Genomic DNA, 20,834 nt, shown 5'->3' on the forward strand with positions numbered 1-20,834 from the left:
TATTTATTTTTAGGCAAAGAAATCAAACCCTAGCTGCCTAGTAGTTAAGTGTTTTTTTGAAGGTACTTCTCTATCAGCATGAAGGCGAGATGTTCTCCTCCAGGGCACTATTCATCACAGATTAAGGTACAACATCCGAAAGAAGCAGAATGAACTGTCTTCCAGAGGTATATTGTGCTGCTTTTGGCTGGGATAGAGTTAATTTTCTTCATTGTAGCTTTGTGTGGGACTATGTTTTGGATTTCTGCTGAAAACAGTGTCCACAACACAGGGATGTTTTTGTTATTGCTGAGTAGTGCTTACACAGAATCAAGACTTTTTCTGCTCCTCACATCGTCCCACTGGTGAGTAGGTTGGAGGGGCACGAGAAGTTGGGAAGGGGACACAGCCGGGACAGCTGACCCCAACTCACCAAAGGATTATTCCATACCATATGACATCACGCTTAGTGTATAAAGGTGGGGAAGAAGAAGGGGGAAGGAGGTTTGGAGTGCCGGTGTTTTGTTTTCCCAAATAACCGTTACGCGTGATGGAGCTCTGCTTTCCTGGAGATGGCTGAGCACCTGCCTGTGATGGGAAGCAGTGAATGAATTCCTTATTCTGCTTTGCCTGTGTGCATCACTTTTGCTTTACCTATTGAACTGTCTTTATCTCAACCCACAGGTTTTCACACCTTTGCTCTTCTGATTCTCTCCCCAGTCCCACTGGGGGGGGGGAGCGAGTGAGCGGCTGCGTGGGGTTTAGTTGCCGGCTGGGGTTAAACTAGGAAAGTTTAGCAAAGCAGCTTAGCTTTTCTTGGACTAGCGGCCTAAATTTTAGGTACCACGTCAGATGAGATGACGCTGTACTGACTATAGGTCCCTACACTGTCCCCACGAAAAAGATGAGCTGATAAACTGATGCTTATCAGAACCAAGTAAAACATCAAGGCACAGAAATCAGAATATAAATCCCCATACAGGAATACAACTATTAATTTCACTATGGCTTTGAAAACCAATGTGGCATCTTTACTGACACTACTTACCAAAACTTGATGAAATACCTCAGGAATGGTGGCACTGTTTGGACGGTGTCCCTGTGCCAGAATGGAGTCACTCCGAAAGCGAGCAGGAACACACTGCTGCCTGCATGCGAAGATGTTCAGAAGAGGTTTCCACTATGAACCCCGACCAAGCTCGACCATCTTGCTACTTGATGAGATCTGACAAGCTCACAGCCCAGTGCAATACTGCTTCAGGCTGTACAGCTGGGACTCCAACCGGCACACTTATTTTCTGCTCCTGGTTTTCCTCGGATCCAGGTTGGCTATACATTTCCAGCGCTAACGTTCCTAACTTCCTGGTATTCCTAACCCATCAAGAGGCAAGTTTTATATAATTTTTCAAAGCTTTGACCTTTGGGCAATGGAATTGATTAGATGTGCTGCCACTGGGCACAAGGATGACTCTAAGTGTGGTTTTCCACTCAGTAACCAAGGATTCCCATTCACTCCTCTGTTAAATGAGGCCATTAAGAGAAATGTAACTCACTAGTTTATGCTGCTGCCAGCGAGGGAAAATTGCTTTTTAATCTCTGACCCCTCAAAATGAAATTACACCCTGGAAAGACATTTTGTTAAGCAAATGAAATAGAAAAACAAAAGACACTGAGATTTCTTTCTGCTGTCTCCGAATTGTCACAGATCAGACTTGTCCAGCTTTCACACACAAAATCCTTGCCTTTAAAATGCTGAATTCAGACCACTGTGTATAATGTAATGGATATTCCTAAATCTTGACTTGATGCAGTCCCGGTGCTAGATACCACCAAGGTGAACAATCAGTAAACACCACAGCTACCCACTCATCTTCTCACCAGCCAAAGGAGCTTCACCAGCAATGCCTCACTACTAAATTTGCCCCCAACACTTCCGTCATATCCTTCCCTTCTCCTCCACTCTTGCCCTTTCCATTTTCTTCTTGAGAGAGGAGTGATTTGTGCTTAAATAAAAAAAGTGAGCTCAAAATAGACGATTCTTAGTTGTTATTTTTTTTTTCTTTCTTTCCTGTCCTGATTTGAGGTAAATCCTACTGGCCATGGTTTATAATAAAGGAAAGAAAGATTAAGCTACCAGAGGAGGCCATGAAGATGATCAGAGGGCTGGAGCACCTCTGCTGTGAGGACAGGCTGAGGCAGTTGGGGTTGTTCAGCCTGGAGAAGAGAAGGCTCAGAGAAGACTTTATAGCCCCTTCCAGTATCTGAAGGGAATTTACAAGAAAGCTGGAGAGGGACTTTTTACAAGGGCATGTAGTGACAGGATGAGGGGGGAATGGCTTCAAACTGGAAGAGGGAAGGTTTAGATTAAACATTAGGAAGAAATTTTTCACTGTGAGTGTGGTGAGGCACTGGCGCAGGTTGCCCAGAGAAGCTGTGGCTGCCCCATCCCTGGAGGTGTTCAAGGCCAGGTTGGATGCGGCTTGGAGCAACCTGGTCTGGTGGGAGGTGTCCAATCCCATGGCAGGGGGGGTGGAACTAGGTGATCTTTAAGGTCCCTTCCAACCTAAACCATTCTATGGTTCTATGATGCTACCACCTGCCTGAGTCAACTCTCTCTTTTTGATAGTACAAATGAAGACATGTTCAGCTGTGATTACAAACAACCTCGAAGATTTTACCTTCACATGCAACAGCATCCAACTGCATGGCATCCAAAAGCTCTAAAAAAACCTTTTCCCAATAAATATTTGATCACACAGATCCATTATTTACAGAAAAAGAAAAGATAGGTTTAAATAAATGTTATGGCTCAGATCTCACTGAGGTTAAGTTGCTGCATTCACGCAGCTACTTTATCACTTGGACCACCGCTGACTCGAACACCATTTCCTATGGCAAGCAGCTGTTTCGTAAATGGGCTGCATTAAAATACAGTAAAAAACCACACACAAACAGAAGTTGCTTCAAAATAAAACACTCTTAAATCTGAAAACTGAACCTGTCTTTCACAGGGAGCCGATGGAGCAAGGCAAAAAAGGAAGCACAACTTTCATCCCAACCGCCTGCTGCTGCTGCCTCTTTGTTGAGGAAAGGTAAAGGGCGAAACAATTTAATTCTTCTAAGCACTGCCCCAAAATGGCCTTGCTCGCTGGCCACAGCACACTGCCGAGACCAAAGGAGCCTGAAAGTAGGGGCAGGCATGTAGCAAGGAGCTGCTTCAAGGCTCTGTAGTGGTACAAACCATGTGGAGGAACATCTGACAGGCGATACAGGGAAACATCCCTGCGTGGTAGGTGTCGAGCAACCTGGGGCAAGCAAATTAGTGGGATCATTATAAGGGAACAGACTGTTTGAAGCAGTAGTGTTGCTGTCAGCCATGCGTCAACAAGGGAAGACCGAGAGATTGGAATTGAGAGCGAAAATGAAAAGATATGGCTTAATGGGAGAGGAAACGGGTGGGAGGAAAACAAGCGCTATGGAGGAGAAATTGCTTTGAAGTTTAAGAAATCAGTTCTGAGCGGGAAGCCCAGGCAGAGGTTTCTTAACTGAGCTGGTGTGAGTGCGTTGCTACGGACTGAGAAACGGAAATTAGAAAGGGACTGCAAATTGGTTGGGTTTTTTGAGAGAGATTCAGGCAATTTGGGGAGGACTTCTTTTAGTAACTGAAGATCGCGGCATGGAATCGTGAGGACTCTGGATGGAGGCAAAGTTTCCTTCTGCTGCTGAAGAGGGGGATTAAGGCTCAGTCGTGTAATTACACAGTCACTTCAGTAATGGCTTTTGCTCGGAGTCCTTACAGAGCTCCGAGTTCCTATTGCAGCTTTAATTCAGCTCCCATCACTTTCACAGGCAGAAACCGCCAGAAGAAAGAAGAGCTTCATAATCCCCCTGAATAAAACTTCCAAGTGCTAATTACCCAAAGAAGAAGCGAACTCAGCCACGCGCACGCTGGCAGCAGCCACAGCTAAGCAACAGCAACACGAAGTTGATTGCATACCCTGCATCGTATAGTCAGATGTAGATTTTGAGCACATCTCGGTCCCAAATCTTGCAAGCATCTAGCTTCTTCTTGTCCTAAGACATTAAGTAGCTACGAAGCTGTGTTTGCATTGAGATATTCCAGTTGTGCCAGTCTACCGTGGCTTTGCAATCCCCTCGTATTGTGGTGCTAACTGGCGGCAGACCGTAGTTGTAAAACTATTAGCTTTAAAACAATTTAAAAGCAATGTAACTCAGGGTCTTGGGGCACACCCATAGTGAAGAGGAGAAGACAATCTTCACTACCACAGTATTTTTAAGTAGCAAGTGCTTCAAGAGGCTAGCAGGCCGGGAAATTTCAAAGACCTTCCGACAAGGTGATTTTGGAAATGCAAATTTTCTTTCGTTTTTAAAATACCAACGGGTTATTTGTGCAAAAGTTGAAGCCAGCCCTTTATTGGCGGTCCCCAAGGCAATAAGATCTCCCTGCAAATGTCACAGATTTACGAGGCTTTTTTTCCTTAAAGCTCCAGCCTTCAAAGTGCCCCTCTGTGCATCCCTGAAAACCAGACCCAGGAATCGCTTCCTTACAGGAAAAAAACTCATTGTTCTTAGACTACACAAGTGGGTCACTGAACTGTTGCTCGCCTTTGCGATGCCAGTGAATCCAAATTAGCTTGACTTCCACAGAGGATATAGGGAAGGGAAGCAACCAGCATTAATCAGAGCAACACAAGCAGCTCTTCCAAAACAAATTAGCTTCAGCAGTCAGCACACAGAGTCCTTCAGTCAGTGCGGCCAAGCTGAACTTAGGCCAAACTACGCATCAAAAAAGAGTAACTGGTTTAATATGTATCTGTGGAGTCTGCGTTTGTTTCTTTTTCTTCCCCTCAGTCCATCTGCAGGAAGCTATAAACAAAGTGAGCAAAGTAAAAGTGCTTATCTCATCGCAGCCAGACCCTCTCTGTGACGTTGGTCCCACCTAAGCTTGTCTCAAAGGCAGGTACTGAGACCACTGGGTGTCTAGATCCCCCCTTGTTGCCAATAAAGGTGATATCCATGGGATTCATTTTCCCTTGAAATGTTTACATGTAATTGCCATCATCTGGACTTTACAGACAAAGGAGAGAAAAAGCATCTCTAGAGAGGCAGTCATCAGACCTATGTTAGATATAGAATCATCATAGAATCATAGAATGGTTTCAGTTCAAAGGGACCTTAAAGACCATCACGTTCCAACCCCCCTGACATGGGCAGGGACACCTCCCACCAGACCAGGTTGCTCCAAGCCCCATCCAACCTGGCCTTGAAACCCTCCAGGGATGGGGCAGCCACAGCTTCTCTGGGCAACCTCTTCTAGTGTCTCACCACCCTCACAGTGAAGAATGTCTTCCTAATATCTAATCTATATCTCCCCTCTTCCAGTTTAAAACCACCCCCTCTCATCCTATCACTATACTCCCTGATCAAGAGTCCCTCTGCAGCTTTCCTGTAGGCCCCCCTTCGGTACTGCAAGGGGTTCTAAAGTCTCGCCAGAGCATTCTCTTCTCCAGGCTGAACAACCCCAACTCTCTCTGCCTGTCCTCATAGCAGAAGCGCTCCAGCCATCTGTCATCTTTGAGGCCCTCCTCTGGACTTGCTCCAACAGTTCCTATGCTGAGGGCTCCAGAGCTGGACACAGTACTCCAGGTCAGGTTTCACCAGAGCACAGTAGAGGGGCAGAATCACCTCCCTCACCCTGCTGGCCACGCTGCTTTTGATGCAGCCCAGTTTACGGTTGGCTTTCTCCTGTAAGATGAGACAAGATGTGTGGTGGAAGCAATTCCTCCTCCTGGTTGGTGTAAAGGGAGTCCAGACACCTAACTCAGATGTACATGCCTCCACCACCCATGTTTGGTCCAATAAATCCCTATCTTCCATAGAGTAATTTGACCTGTGTTACCATTGGTGTTTTAAGACAGATGAGTTGAAACATTTTATCTAGAGGCATGGCCAATGACATTTCAGGAGACAAGTCTGGGCCATTGGTATTAAATGGCAAGGGTCACCATCTCTGCTTTAGGTCCAAGAGATATGAGAGCCTCACAAAAAAGAAAGGCATTGAAGGGAATCTACTGTGGGAGATTACTTTGTCTGACTTCTGTCAGAGTTGTTTGCCTCTTTTTTAAACTTGATTTGTGTAGTGAAAAGTAGGACAACAAAGTACAATTGTGAAGTTTCTGTGACCAAGAGGGGTTTTGTATGGCAACAGGTCCTTCTACTCCTGGTATCAATATTCAACATTGATGTTTTCATCTGCCTTTTGACCCTTCATGTTACCACAGATAACGCACTGGCCCAACTTAACTGTAACCTGTAGTAAAAATAGGTTTAAGCATAAACAATTATTCTGTAATAATAACTTAAAATGAGTGGAAAAAAAGCTGCTAATAATTTTTTTTTAAAAGTATTTCTTCCACAGCTCTGACAGCTCCCACTAAACCTTTTATGCCTCTGGGATATAATACCATTTTTGCTCATGAGTAATTACAAGTTCATCTGCCACATCCTCTGTTGCAGCACAGATACAGCAAGTACCTATATAAATTAAGCAGTGCTGAAATCAGAACGTATGCAATGATTTACAGTGGCAGGGAAAAAAATATGGAAAATAAAATAAAATTTTTCTACATCATGGCACTATGGGTATTGCTATTTTTCTGTATGGTCCATAAAGTCTCTGTAATCATAGAATCATAGAATGGTTTAGGTTGGAAAGGACCTTGAAGATCATTGAGTTCCAACCCCCCTGCCATAGGCAGGGACACCTCCCACTACACCAGGTTGCCCAAGACCACGTCCAGCCTGGCCTTGAACACCTCCAGGGATGGGGCCTCAACAACCTCTCTGGGCAACATCTTCCAGTGCCTTACCACCCTCAAAGTGAAAAAATTCTTCCTAATCTTCAATCTGAACCTGCCCTCTTCCAGTTTCAAGCCATTCCCCCTTGTCCTATCACTACATGCCCCAGGAAAAAGTCCCTCCCCAGCTCTCCTGTAGGCCCCCTTTAGGTACTGGAAGGCCGCAATGAGATCTCCCTGGAGCCTTCTCTTCTCCAGGCTGAACAGCCCCAACTCGCTCAGCCTCTCCTCATAGGAGAGGTGCTCCAGCCCTCGGATCATCCTTGTGGCTTTCCTCTGGACATGCTCCAGCAGGTCCATGTCCTTCTTCTGTTTGGGACTCCAGAGCTGGATGCAGTAGTCCAGGTGGGGTCTCCCCAGGGTGGAGTAGAGGGGCAGAATCCCCTCCTTTGACCTGCTGGCCACACTTCTTTTGATGCAGCCCAGGATACCATTGGCCTTCTGGGCTGCGATCGCACACTGTTGGCTCATGTTGAGCTTCTCATCAATCAGCACCCCCAGGTCCTTCTCCTCAGGGCTGCTCTCCAGCCATTCCCCGCCAGCCTGTATTGGGATTGCTATTTGTGCTTGGGATTGATATCTGACCACCAAGTCTCCTTGGTAGTATAGTATTACTATCAGGGGGTGAAGTCTACAGACAATAATGCGGCTGCCAATTATGGTACCCGGCACAGACTCAAGGACTTCCTGTGGCATCTAAGAGCAAGACCGTAACAATAAATTGAGAACATCTACTTTCCTGAGCTGTATGATCCTGCCTCTTATAACAAGCGTGCCCAACCCTTTTGCTGAGACAAGCTGCCTCACATCTGATGGAGACACACAAGGGCTGCAACTTGGCATCTCACCTCTATGGTGACCAGCGAAGAGTTACACCTACCTCATTTTGCAGCCTGAATGTACATGTCCATTCGAAAGTGGGAAGATGCGGAGGCCCATGGAGTAGGAGACGGCAGGTAACAGAGAGAGAACCGTTTGCACAAATGCCTACTGCTCCTTTCCCTGGGCTGCGAGCAGGGGCTGGCTGCAGGATGCACTGAGCCACCCAGCAGCCTTGTCCAGCCTGAAAGTTGGCCACTGGTACCTTTACTTACCATATATTTCCCTCATATGTTCTCTATTATAGTTGTTCAGTTTTGTGGTTTGTTTGTGGGGTTTTTGTTGGTTTTGTTTTGGTTTGGTTTTGTGGGTGGGTGAAGAGTTTAGACGGGGGACAGGAGCATTCACACTAAGTAATAAAGCGCTACTGTTAACACACACACCTCAAGATGAAGGAGCACTTTTCAAAATTTAAAATGCAGACAAAGGGGCTCAGCAGGAAGATACTCAATTTGTTTAAACATTTCTATCATTGCAGGGAACCTAAATGCCTTATTTTTGTATTAGTTAAAGAAAAGCTATTTACTGACGCTTTGTTATGTTAATGTACAGGTTGGGACTGGTTCTCCAAGTTGTATTGTTGAAGTGACTGCACTGCATTATATGCAAACATTATGCTAAATAAACAGTCATTTAATCTTTATTCCTGACAGAAATCCATTCATTAAGGTCTACAGTAGGTCTTAAGCTATAATGTTTCAGCGATGTTGACATTTCTGATTTCTCAATTTATGTATACATTTGTTGATATGTAAGAATACTACACGCACACACATATTCATATACATACATACATATAAGCAGGGATAAGTAACAAATGTATGTTAGAAAATCTGCATTTATAGGACAAACACACTACACTAGAAGTCATAGGTAACAGCCAAATACACTAATGAATGGCAGTTTAACAAAAGAGCGATGACTACTCAGTAAGATTTAAAAAACAGTCTGTGCTTTTAATCTCTGAGCAGCACAGAAGAGTGCAGAGAGAATTTAAAGTGCGTAAAACTATGGCAGCTCCCTTGAAAGCAGTTCACCCACAAAGCCATCTGGCTGATCATCCTCCTAAATCCATCCTAGATATACCTAAAGCAGCTCCAAATCACACGCACAACCTGGAAGGATGACCTGTCCCCCACTGCATTGTCCATACGTATGCAGCTGGCATCAACATCACTTCCTACGAAAGCCCTTGAGGGCTGTGTGCCCAGGAACCTTCTTGTCGCATTATGGGGACAATGTCCTTTTGGATATAAGATGAGCAGATATCATGGCACATAACAGAGGAGGCATCATATGCCATGTGACAAACCCCAGGCAGCAAGCCAACAACTGAAGTGACAAAAACTTTGCTCCATTTTCTGTTCATATCTCAGGGAACCTCATGAAAGAGGTGACAGAGAGCAAGCTGGGGTTGCATGCATTTGGCTAGTGGTCCTCATCCTGTAGTGTACAGGATAGCTACCTGTCCTCTACAGGAGATCTGGATTGTACATTTTCTTTGGCAGCAGAATTTTTCTAAGCGTTATTTGTCTATACAGGCTTGTTTCAAGGGCAAGGGAGACTCTGAAGTGTTTTCCCATGAATACCAGTCAGTAGACATTTATGTCCTTAGCAGTGGTTGACTCAATAATGAAGGCTATACCTTCATCTCGATCAACATATTTGAGGAATAAAGGACCTCCTAACTAGGCAGGCTATTTCAGCAGCTCCTGCTGGCTGAAGAAAGCAGATCCTTTACACTGTGCTGCCTTCATTTTCTGCCTGACTACTCTTTGACCTTCTTAGCCAAAATTGTCATTAATTCATTTGCAGCTTTGCGATCGGCTCTACTGTCAAGTATTAAATTTATTCTTGTCTCATTTTAGACTTCATGCGGTAAAAACGCAACAGGCTATTTTCAAGGCAAATGCACACATTTGTCACACGTGACACACATTATCTTGAATACACATGACTTCAAAACCAAACTGTAGTGAAGACCACACAGTTTCTGCAATATCAAAGTTCTACAAAAGTTGTTCTAGTTACCCAAAATTGGTAAAGTATGTTTCACCAGAAAACGGGCTCTAGATAATTTTAAAATGACATTACACCTTTTCAGTGGAGTAAAATGCCTGTAGCTCTTACTCCTTTGGTCTGGAGGTTTGCCCCAGACCTTCAGAATTCATTGTGTCCAAGGACCAACAAGGAGGCACTATGTACTTCCATGGACCTCAGCTACATTTTGTCATAACAAGACTCCAGGTACCTGAAACTCACTTTGGACTTCAAGAAACCAATTTATGATTGAGGAAAAAAAGGAAATTAACAGCTTTTGTTCTGTCAAGCAGATGCGAACAATAATAATTTTTTTCTTTGTTCGTTTTCCTTCCCACTTCCCCTTCATCCCTAGAAAGTACTAACCATCGAACAGTTCTTTCTGGTCAAGCTATTTTCAAAAGAGTTAATATTTGTGTGTTTGTGTGTGTTTTATTCTTCCTCCAATGATGAAAAAAAAAAACCAAAAACAAAAAAACAAGCAAAAACCCTACCCTCAAATTGCCTTTAAAAAGTGCTGAACACCATTCCCATAGCCATTATTCACCAGCCACATCATGCCTTTTGACAACTCGGTTGTTTTTGAAAATCACTGCTGCCTGATTATACAGAAACACTCCAATAAGAAGTACATATACACTTAAAAGATGCACTTTTTATGACATCTTTTCAAGAACAACAGTAGCTAATTGTTGAGTTTCCTACTGGTAAATGTCTCTTTAATATGCAGATCTCTTAATGACTACTCTGATGCAAATTGTCGATGCTACAGTAATTTAATCATATATATAAGAAAAAAAGTTTAGGTCTTACTTAGAATATGCCTTATCATCTTTCCAGGTAGCACAAATCCAACATAGGCCATGTGCCATGTGGTTCACAGCTGCCAAGTGTTCTCTTTATTTTAAATACTATTACTGAATATATCCGTAAGAGTTTTTAGTCCCACTTACTTGGTGCTGACTGGCTTTTGCCAACTGCTCATTGGCTGACTCTACATTAGAAGATGCAGTCTCAATGTTGGCTTCAATGCTATCTGCAAATTAAAACAAGAGAAGATAATTACAGGGTGCAAACCTAAAACAAAGGCTTTATACCAACGGCAATTCAGCAATTCACTCGTGGGCATCAAGAGATGAGCAGCCTCTTGTTTGCAAGCTGTAGTACTACAGGGAAATTGGAACGCCACCCGTTTTGATGAGCACTTAACCTATCAGTCAGAGGCAGTATGACTGTCAGGTCTCCATGTGTTCCTAGACAGGATGGGAGGTTATCAGCTCATCCCATTCCCATGGAAACCAATGGGAAGACTGATAGGGAATTCAAAGGAAATCAGCTCAAGGCTGGTAAATTTACTAGATTGGAGTCAAATTACAGAAGGGACATGGCAGATTGCATCCGAAATGATCTCATTATTAGACCTCAGGGATAAGAGGCATCTGAGTACATGCGGGTTATTGACCATACCCAGGTGTCTGTACTTGAGCAAGTCAACTCGGAGACTATCACAGTCAACAGAGAGCAAGCCATAGAATCATAGAATCATAGAATCACTGAGGTTGGAAGGGACCTTTAAGATCATCAAGTCCAACCATTAACCTAACCTGACAAAACCACTTCTAAACCATGTCCCCGAGTCCATACTGTGCAATTCATCCCACTCTACAGTAGCTGCCTGCCGCTGATCAGATGAATCATGTCCTAATCTTCTGGGTCACATTTCGAAGCTGGGAAATCTGGGGGAATCTGTGCAGACGGCAACAGATCGAGACATGTTGCCAGTACCTAAAATGAAGGGAGAAGAATCCCACCCTAGATTGCTAAGTCTGACATTGGGCCAAGGTGGAAGAACCACGAGGAATCAAAAGGAGACTAGAAGAGAAAGATTATCAGCTACACATTGCAGCTGGCAGCTGCCCACTTCCATCAAGGACAAGTAATAACTTTGACTCCATAGCTGTGCGTAGAAAGAAAGACACCTATGGTACAAAACGGACAAAGAAGAGTTTGTTTACAGCAGAAATGTTAGAAATCTTGACGTACTTATGCCCTAAGAGCTGTGCAGCCAATAATTTCTGGCCACAATGGCAGAGTATGTGCATTTGGTCTCCTTCTGTGTGTTTTAGAGGAAATATCACACCATGGAGTATATGAAAACGGTCAGGAGGAATTCAACCACAGGTAGAAATTTGAGAATAAGGTTCCAGGGATTTCTCTAATCCTTAATAAAATTAATGGAAATTTTTCAACTGATGGTATTAGGAGTTGCATTATGACATGCCACAAAAGATTTAAGTAATTTCTTCTTTTATTTTTGAAGGAAAGAACGTGAATCAGACTGGCAACTTTTGTGATGAGTAAAGTAATGAAGGTTTGCAGACAAACTGCTGAAAGTGGTTGTATTCAGATTTTGCCATTTTTAAGTGGAACAATGTTGCAAGTCTGTTAATGTAATTATGCATTTCTGATAATTCAATTTAAAAAACCCACAAAACCAACCAAACAAAAAACAAACAAACAAAAAAAAAAAAACAAAGATGAAACCACCAACCAACAGAACCACAGAATAAACAAACTTCAGCTTAACACTTGGAAACCTGATAAAAGTCTTTTATTACACCTGGGAGAGATGGTTTTCCATTCCTTTTATATCAGATTATGCATGCTGTAGTAAAACAAGAAAAAAACTTACATGGACAGCGTTTTTATAGATTGATATACCATAATTTTATTGGCCATATCCAAAGCTTCTCAAACCATTTTTATTAAGACTTTAACACTGTGGACTTTGGTTGGCATCACTGACCTCTGCCCAAATGCTTTCCTATCATTCAGGACTCAGCAGGAAGAGATCAAAAGGCTTCTAAGGAACTCAACCTCTGTCTGTGAAGAAATACCAATTTTTCTTCTACAGAACCTTAGAAGAGCTGCATCCACACACATGCACACATCAGTGTGACAGCCTTGAAGAGTTTACTTCCAGTATTGCACTGATCTGAAGGCATTTCTGGAAAAGTGTCACATTTTTCTTCTCAATACCAGTAAAAAAAAAAAAACGGTGCTGAATTACCAAAAGTGATGAACAGAAACATGAATGGCACAACAGCACACTGCAGTGAGCAGCATTTTTGCCATGTGAGTGGATCTACCCAGGGTCTACCTCAAGTAGGTGTGCCCGAGAAACAAGGTGCTTCTTGTGAGTGAAACACAGTAGACAGATTTCAATATGTCACCTGATCATAATGAGGTCCTAGGTGAGTTTACATGGAAAACCCAACAACCACATCTCCTCAAGGGCTATCACCGTCAATTGGTATCATGCTTCTGCTTAAAAAGAACACATGTCACAACTCCAGGGCTGGCCCTGATGTCTTTCCAGCCACACATTGAGGCAGACACACAAATCAGTAGTTGGTCATTCTACATATATGATAGGAGTAGCAGTAGAGGGACATTTGATGTTTTCTGGTAAGAATTGAGAAATAGAATCATACATTCATTAAAATGATTTAGGCTGGAAAGGATATTGAAGATCACCAAGTTCCACCCCCCCTTCCTGCTAAGGCAGGGACACCTCCCATTAGACCAGGTTGCCCAAGGCCACGTCCAGCCTGGCCTTGAACACCTCCAGGAGTGGGGCCTCAACAACCTCTCTGGGCAACCTGTTCCAGTGCCTTACCACGTCAAAGTGAAAACCTCTTCCTAATGTTTAATCAAAACCTGCCCTCTTCTAGTTTAAAGCCATTTCCCCTTGTCCTCTCACTACATGCCCTACTAAAAATCATTGATGAGAAGCTCAACATGAGCCAGCAGTGTGCGATCGCAGCCCAGAAGGCCAACTGTATCCTGGGCTACATCAGAAGTGTGGCCAGCAGGTCAAAGGAGGGGATTCTGCCACTCTACTCCACTCTCGTGAGACCCCACGCGGAGTACTGCATCCAGCTCTGGAGTCCCCAACAGAAGAAGGACATGAACCTGCTGGAGTGTGTCCAGAGGAGAACCACGAGGATGATCTGAGGGCTGGAGCACCTCTCCTATGAGGAGAGGTTGAGCGAGTTGGGGCTGTTCAGCCTGGAGAAGAGAAGGCTCCGAGGAGATCTTATTGCAGCCTTGCAGTACCTAAAGGGGGCCTACAGGAGAGCTGGGGAAGGACTTTTTATAAAATCATAGAATGGTTTAGGTTGGAAGGGACCTTGAAGATCATTGAGTTCCAATCCCCCTGCCATAGACAGGGACACCTCCCACCAGACTAGTTTGCCCACGACCACCTCCAGCCTGGCCTTGAACACCTTCAGGGATGGGGCCTCAACAACCTCTCTGGGCAACCTCTTCCAGTGCCTTACCACCCTCAAAGTGAAAAAATTCTTCCTAATCTTCAATCTGAACCTGCTCTCTTCCAGTTTCAAGCCATTCCCCCTTGTCCTATCGCTCCATGTCCGAGTAGAAAGTCCTTCCCCAGCTCTCCTGTAGGCCCCCTTTAGGTACTGGAAGGCCACAACGAGATCTCCCTGGAGCCTTCTCTTCTCCAGGCTGAACAGCCCCAACTCACTCAGTCTCTCCTCATAGGAGAGGTGCTCCAGCCCTCGGATAATCCTTGTGGCTCTCCTCTCTACATATCCTTCTTCTGTTGGGGACTCCAGAGCTGGATGCAGTAGTCCAGGTGGGGTCTCATGAGAGTGGAGTAGAGGGGCAGAATCACTTCCTTTGACCTGCTGGCCACACTTCTTCTTATGCAGCCCAGGATACAGTTGGCCTTCTGGGCTGCGATCGCACACTGTTGGCTCATGTTGAGCTTCTCATCAATCAGCACCCCCAGGTCCTTCTCCTCAGGGCTGCTCTCCAGCCTTTCCCCGCCCAGCCTGGATTTGTGCTTGGGATTGCCCTGACCCAGATGTAGGACCTTGTCCTTGGCCTTGTTGAACTGCATGAGGTTGGCTTGGGCCCACCTCTGCAGCCTGTCCAGGTCCTTCTGGATGGCATCCCTCCCCTCCAGCGTGTCTACCTCTCCAAAGAGCTTGGTATCATCGGCAAAGTTGCTGAGGGTGCACTCAACCCCACTGTCCATGTCGCTGATAAAGATGTTGAACAGTACAGGCCCCAGTACCGGCTCCTGAGGAATGCCACTCGTCACTGCTCTCCACTTGGACATCGAGCTGTTGACCGCAACTCTTTGAGTGCGACCGTCCAGCCAGTTCTTTATCCACCGAGTGGTCCATTTGTCGAATCCATGTCTCTCCAATTTAAAGACCAGGATATTGTGGGGGACAGCGTCAAACACTTTGCACAAGTCCAGGTAGATGACATCAGTTGGTCTTCCCTTGTCCACTGCCATTGTAACCCCTTTGTAGAAGGCCACCAAATTTGTCAGGCATGACTTGCCCTTGGTGAAGCCATGCTGGCTGTCACCAATCACCTCCTTGTTTTCTACGTGCCTCAGCAGAGTTTCCAGGAGGATCTGCTCCATGATCTTGCCAGGCACAGAGGTGAGACTGACTGGCCTGACTGACTTATGAAAGACATCCAACTAAAACAAGAGTTGTCTTTTTCTGCTCCTCTTGGGGCAGGGGGAAATCACAGCAGGAGCTTAATTTAGCTTCCTTAAATGGCCCTCCAGAGGAACCTAGTGCTTTCTGCTGCCTGCATGGGGGCCTGAGCAAATTTGCCTTCGTTAGATAAAATTAAACACTGTGAACGCCCCCTTAGCGCCGCATGGAATGGGCTAATCATACATTATGCACTGTGTTTTGCAAACATCATCTAAGTTTTTCCCAGCACAGGCTTTCACAAGTAGGACAGACGTGTGCTACATGTCCTATATGAGTTGCTGTGACATTACAGGAGGAGGCTGGACCCTGGTGGAACTGTTTCTGCTCACTTGTTCTCCTAACAGGGGAATACCAGCCTTGGAATAAGCAAACCTCCCATTTAATTTTTTTTTTTTAAGTTACTTGTAATCTTGAAACACAGGGGAAAACCTAAAACAAACAGAAAAAAAAAAAACAAAAAAACACCAAAAGAGCTCTAAAACTCTATAAAAAGTGAGACATAAATATGTGACACAGTTTAACTAGATATTTCTGCATATTAATGCAGGAAAGCAAGGGAAGAAAAGAGAATTTGGGTCAAATCACAAGGAAGTAAGTAATAAGTCAATGATGGCAATAAATCAATGATGTTAATAAGTCAATGATGAATGTGTCACTCACAGCTATTTCAGCGCGTCTTTGCTGAACGCTAGTGGTGGTTCACAGCTTCACCTTGCTCACTTTCAGGCTCCTTGCCAAGGTACCTTGCTCAGGGATGGAAAAGCAAATATTTCCAGAGGGTCAGTAGGATCCCAGGTAGGCTGAAAAATACCTGCTGGGTGGGTCTGCCTTTTGCTTTCTCCTTTGGCTTTGGTATGAAGGGACAGTGACTCTGTTCCCAAACAAGTGAGATAACCCAGTCCAGGGTCTGGGATTTTCTGAAGAGCCTGAATACTACAATTTTCTGTCCTCAGTCTGTAATGACAAATTTATGGTACAGTTTGAAAACAAACAAAAACCTTAAGGCAATGTTGTGGCCCTTTTATTAAACTGAGGGACAGGGCTGCACCAAAGCAGATGGTGGTTGCAAACAAATGCACCCAGGAATTAGGAAAAGATTTCTAATTTTCTGGCTAAAGCACATCCTTTCAATAGGAGTAGTGAAGGTGGCAGAGTTAAGCAGCTTTTAGATGTCATTTGATACGATTTTATGACACACTTGTCACACAGAGACAGAAATCATGATGACCCCAAGAGGTGTCTTTCAACCCTGTCTATTTATCGGTCTTCTGAGATCAAGCCCTGCTAATGACCAACAGGAGTCTTATATGGGAAATTACTGCAGTGACAGTGGCTGGAGTGGGGTTTTTGTCCTAATGTACCAAGGAACCTCCCGTACGACCTGAGTCTTTATAGCAGCAAAGATGGACTGGTTTCACAAGGCAGTATTTTCAGTAAAACTGCTTGAAAGACAGGAAAGTGCCTTGTGAATGAGAATTTTAAAACGCTCCCATTTGGCAGTAACCAAAATGGGCCCCTTTAGGTTTCACAGTATGCTTTTACTTTTAGCACTTTAATAAGCTTAACCCTCTTTTATCACCATAACTTCTGGCTAAAAAGAAAAAAAAATCAATACAGCATACTAAAAAGCACGCGCGCACACACACACACACAAAATAAAAGGAGTATTTTGGTAATGTATAAAGGTTTATTTTCTAATTAAAGCCCAATTTGGGGTCAAATTGCTTCCAGCATAAAAAAGAATTTTGCCCATTCTATTTGCCATGTACTTGTAGAGTTTTAAGTGAGCCTCATTCTACGAACAAAAGACCCTCAGGGTCTCTATAGGCACAACTGTGGATGTTAAGGGGAAGGAAAACTATGGCAGTTCTTCCAGAATGACATTTAAAATGGCTTAGTGTTGGTCATTTGCAAACTTCAGTGTAAACGCCAAGTTATAAATTTCGCACACGAGAGGGCTTATAAAATAACCTTGCCCGTATGCTAAACTAAGGCTAAGTGGGTCACATTGGCTTAGATTGGTGCAATGAAAATACGATTTGCAGCTCCATGAGTCATTGGGAGCCACGGTTATTGCTTCCAACTAAAGGTAGACTGCACCGAGCTTTCTATTTGATTTTAGCAGAGCTCTTAATTCTTCCACAGAGAACACACCATGACCCTTAGACATAACGATTGAGGCACTGAACAACCACTCACCCAAATTTTCCATGCAGGCCTGGAAAGACTATTTAAACTACCCCAAAATGCCATAACCAGCCTTTCTTGCTGGTTTTCTTCAGCCAACAGCCCAGAGCCCCAGCCTGTATGAATAAAAGCGGCTACAAGGCAATGGCCGAACACCAGCATAAATTTACGATGCTTCAGCTCCTGAGTGATTTACACTGTCCTTGAAATGCATCTTGGAAATGTCAAGCATCTGCTACATATGTATGCGCTGAAAAATGGTATCGCTCTGCCAGAGGTTTACCACGCCTGCCAGGATACGTCTTCCAGGGATTTAAAATTCAAACGTTGTCCTACGTATATCTACTGGAAAATAGGACATCCTACCAGAGAATAAGGTTCCTCGTATCATCTGCTCTGTGCTAAATGGCAGAGTGCAGAAATATTACCACTTCAGCAGATGGAAAGCAATTTACCATTCTTTCTTACAGAGGAAAATGGTCTCAAAATACTGATATTTACCAGTGGAGAAGATACAGCATATGAAGTTTCCTGAGGGCGCACGGTATGGCCTCCGCCTTCATTGCCTGGTGTGCACTTTCAGCTCTGTATCTCAGGTGTCCACAGTTCCCAAACGATGCTCTCATATGGCTCTGGGTAATCCAAGGCTCTAGCTTGAATCCCACAGAATTTGCACATGGGAGGATATTATATCATGGCAATAGACCAAATACACTTTTTTTTTTTTTTTTTCCTTCCATTTCCTTCTTATTCTGATGCAAAAAAGGTATTTCAACACGACATTTTGTGTGCAGAAATTTATGGGTATGTCAGATTTTATTTAATTTCCAAAATAATCTCTGAAAGTAATTTAAAGGGTAAAACAGCACTTAGTCTAGCTTTGCTTGGGAAATTCCAGCTACCCGTCTGTAGCACGCTATTTCTTTTTCCTTGTGATGTAAACTCAACACTTTTTTTTTTTTTTTAATTCTGTAACACGAGTTAAAGATAATATTCTTTCAAACTGCAATAAGAAATGTTTATTTAAATGTGACAAAAAAGAAAGAAGAGATCAAAATAATCATATTTGCTTTTCTGAATCCAGCTCATGAATTGACACAGTTTGGATAAATACCTTAATTTCACTTGCATGCAGTATTTTTCAGAAGTCCACTTTTCTCTACAATTAACGCAATGCTCACCTCCCATCACACACCTGATGGCGTAAGCTATCGAGTCCTACAGCTCAGCCACCGGATGAAAGAAGTGTCAAACTGGGTCTGTCACAGGAATAAATGAGGCTGATGGGGGTGTTGATTCATAGAAATAAACATACTTTATTTCTGGTTGCTGTCTTGGAAAGATCGTATATTTTATCTACAAAGTAAAGCCCCTGGTATTTACAACTTGCTTGACCCTTTTTGCTTTACATGGCTCGTTCGATTTACTTAACGTACTCAAGCCATGGCCTCCCAAACGCAGCCCGTCTGTGGCCGAGTATCGCACCTCCCAGCAGAAGGAACCCAACCACCTGGGCAGCTTCTGCCTTTACGACACATACTGCTCAGTTGCAGCATTACTAGAAACTGAGAGCACAGCAGCTCCAACTTCCCCCAAATGACTTTGGATGAATTGGTGTGAGAAGAATCCTACAGGTGGCAATAAACCTCATAAAAGGAAGAGCCTCGCTTCTTGTACAAAATGAGCCGGCTCATTAACTGCAAGTATACCAGCCCAATCACGTTATGAGAACAGCAGACAAATCTTTAGGCGCTAGTAAATTTGAAAATGTAGAGTCACCCATTATTCTTTTCCTTATAAACCACCCCGTGCTGTCTTACCAGCACTTGTCAGCACTAGAGCTGAATCGAAGTCTCCACTTCCAAAAAGGGAAGACATGAAAACTCACACTTACAGTGAGTAGAAACCGGAAAGAAGAACAAAAGCTCATTCATTTTTTGTGCTGCCTATTTTCTTGAGTAAAATGAGTTGGTCAGAGATCATGATCATGGCAGCCCAACAATTCAGTTGGAGCAGTGGTCATCAACCAGTGCCTAACACAACACCAAGCATCTTACAGAGTCTTCAGGGCTGTCAGAGGCCAAGGACATGTGCAAAGTGATAGTGGTGGCCACCACTGCTGCAGTCCAGAGAAACAGGGAGAGCAAGACCAGTGGTCTACAAAACACTATGACCTTAAAATTGTTGCCTACAAGGCACTTAAGGATCATAGAATCATATAATTGTCTAGGTTGGAAGGGAACTTTAAGATCATCAAGTCCAAGCATCAACCTAACACTGCCAAAACCACCACTAAACCATGTCCCTCAGCACCACATATACACATCCTTTAAATACCTCCAGGGATGGCGACTCCACCACTTCCCTGGGCAGCCTCTTCCAATGCTTGACAACCTCTTGGTGAAGAAATTTTTCATCGTAGCCAATCTAAACCTCCCCTAGGTCGTAATACTATGCAATTTCAGCAGCTGGGGTGGTTTACAATAAAGATTCATTAGGCTTAGAACAACAAACTGATGACAGGGTATATACTTAGGATGAACAGAGAAATTGGAGTTTTCTTTGGAAGTGGAATGGATTATCACTGATGGAGAAATACCCCAGTGTACCCTTCCTGCACGGGCTGTGCTTTGTACTGACGTGTAACTCCGTGTCTCAACAAGTGGCTAAAAGCAAAAGAGCCAAGAGAAGATTTCCCAATTCATCAGGAACCAATAAGAACATAAATGTACCCATTCACATCATACCCTCCTCTGAGATCACTTAGGAAACTTAACCAAATGAGAGACTTTGCAGACCACATTCAGCTGAACGCAGATATTAAATCTGTTACATTTAGGTATTCAGGGACCACTCTCAAGATGCGTTCATTTTCTGCAGATGTCCCAACCGAGACACATAACTCAGGAGGGTTTAGTTAAGGATCCAGCTGAATGATTTCCCAGCTTGGTTTGCCTTAGCGTGTCTGACAACAGACTCTTGGCTGCGCCACTCAGGCAGTCAGACTGGAGGAGGACATGTGTGGAAGGGTGCTAATGGACCCTCTTGGCTCTTGACAGTGTCTACGTGTTAAACTAGCCTTCAGGTCAGAGAGGAAACAAAACAGGCAACAAAACTGAGCTGATTTCACAGGCAAAAAAAAAAAAAAAAAAACCAAAACCAAAACCAAAAAACTCCCAAACCTATAAAAATCTCACCACATTTGAAAGCTTCTAAAATAAGCCATACATTTGCATTCATGCAAATATAGTTTGCTTTGAAGGAGGTTTATTAGTATTATCATTAGGCAAGAAGTGACGATGTGGTATGTCAGTGAACACCAGCA

At 43.8% G+C, this 20,834-nt stretch overlaps 1 protein-coding gene across 1 annotated transcript in view; it reads right to left on the bottom strand.

Annotated features, from left to right (window-relative positions):
• Positions 1-20,834, bottom strand: part of TSNARE1 (t-SNARE domain containing 1) — a gene marked incomplete at its 5' end in the record, with an annotated part of 427,114 nt that overhangs the window by 182,203 nt on the left and 224,077 nt on the right. Inside the window, one exon of the mRNA XM_082499260.1 lies at positions 10,730-10,812. Within this exon, the coding sequence (XP_082355386.1) occupies positions 10,730-10,812 (83 nt within the window). The remainder of the gene's footprint in view (positions 1-10,729; positions 10,813-20,834) is intronic.

This window comes from Vanellus vanellus (genome assembly GCF_965231255.1).
Source record: "Vanellus vanellus genome assembly, chromosome: 2".
NCBI classification, from domain to species: Eukaryota; Metazoa; Chordata; class Aves; order Charadriiformes; family Charadriidae; genus Vanellus; species Vanellus vanellus.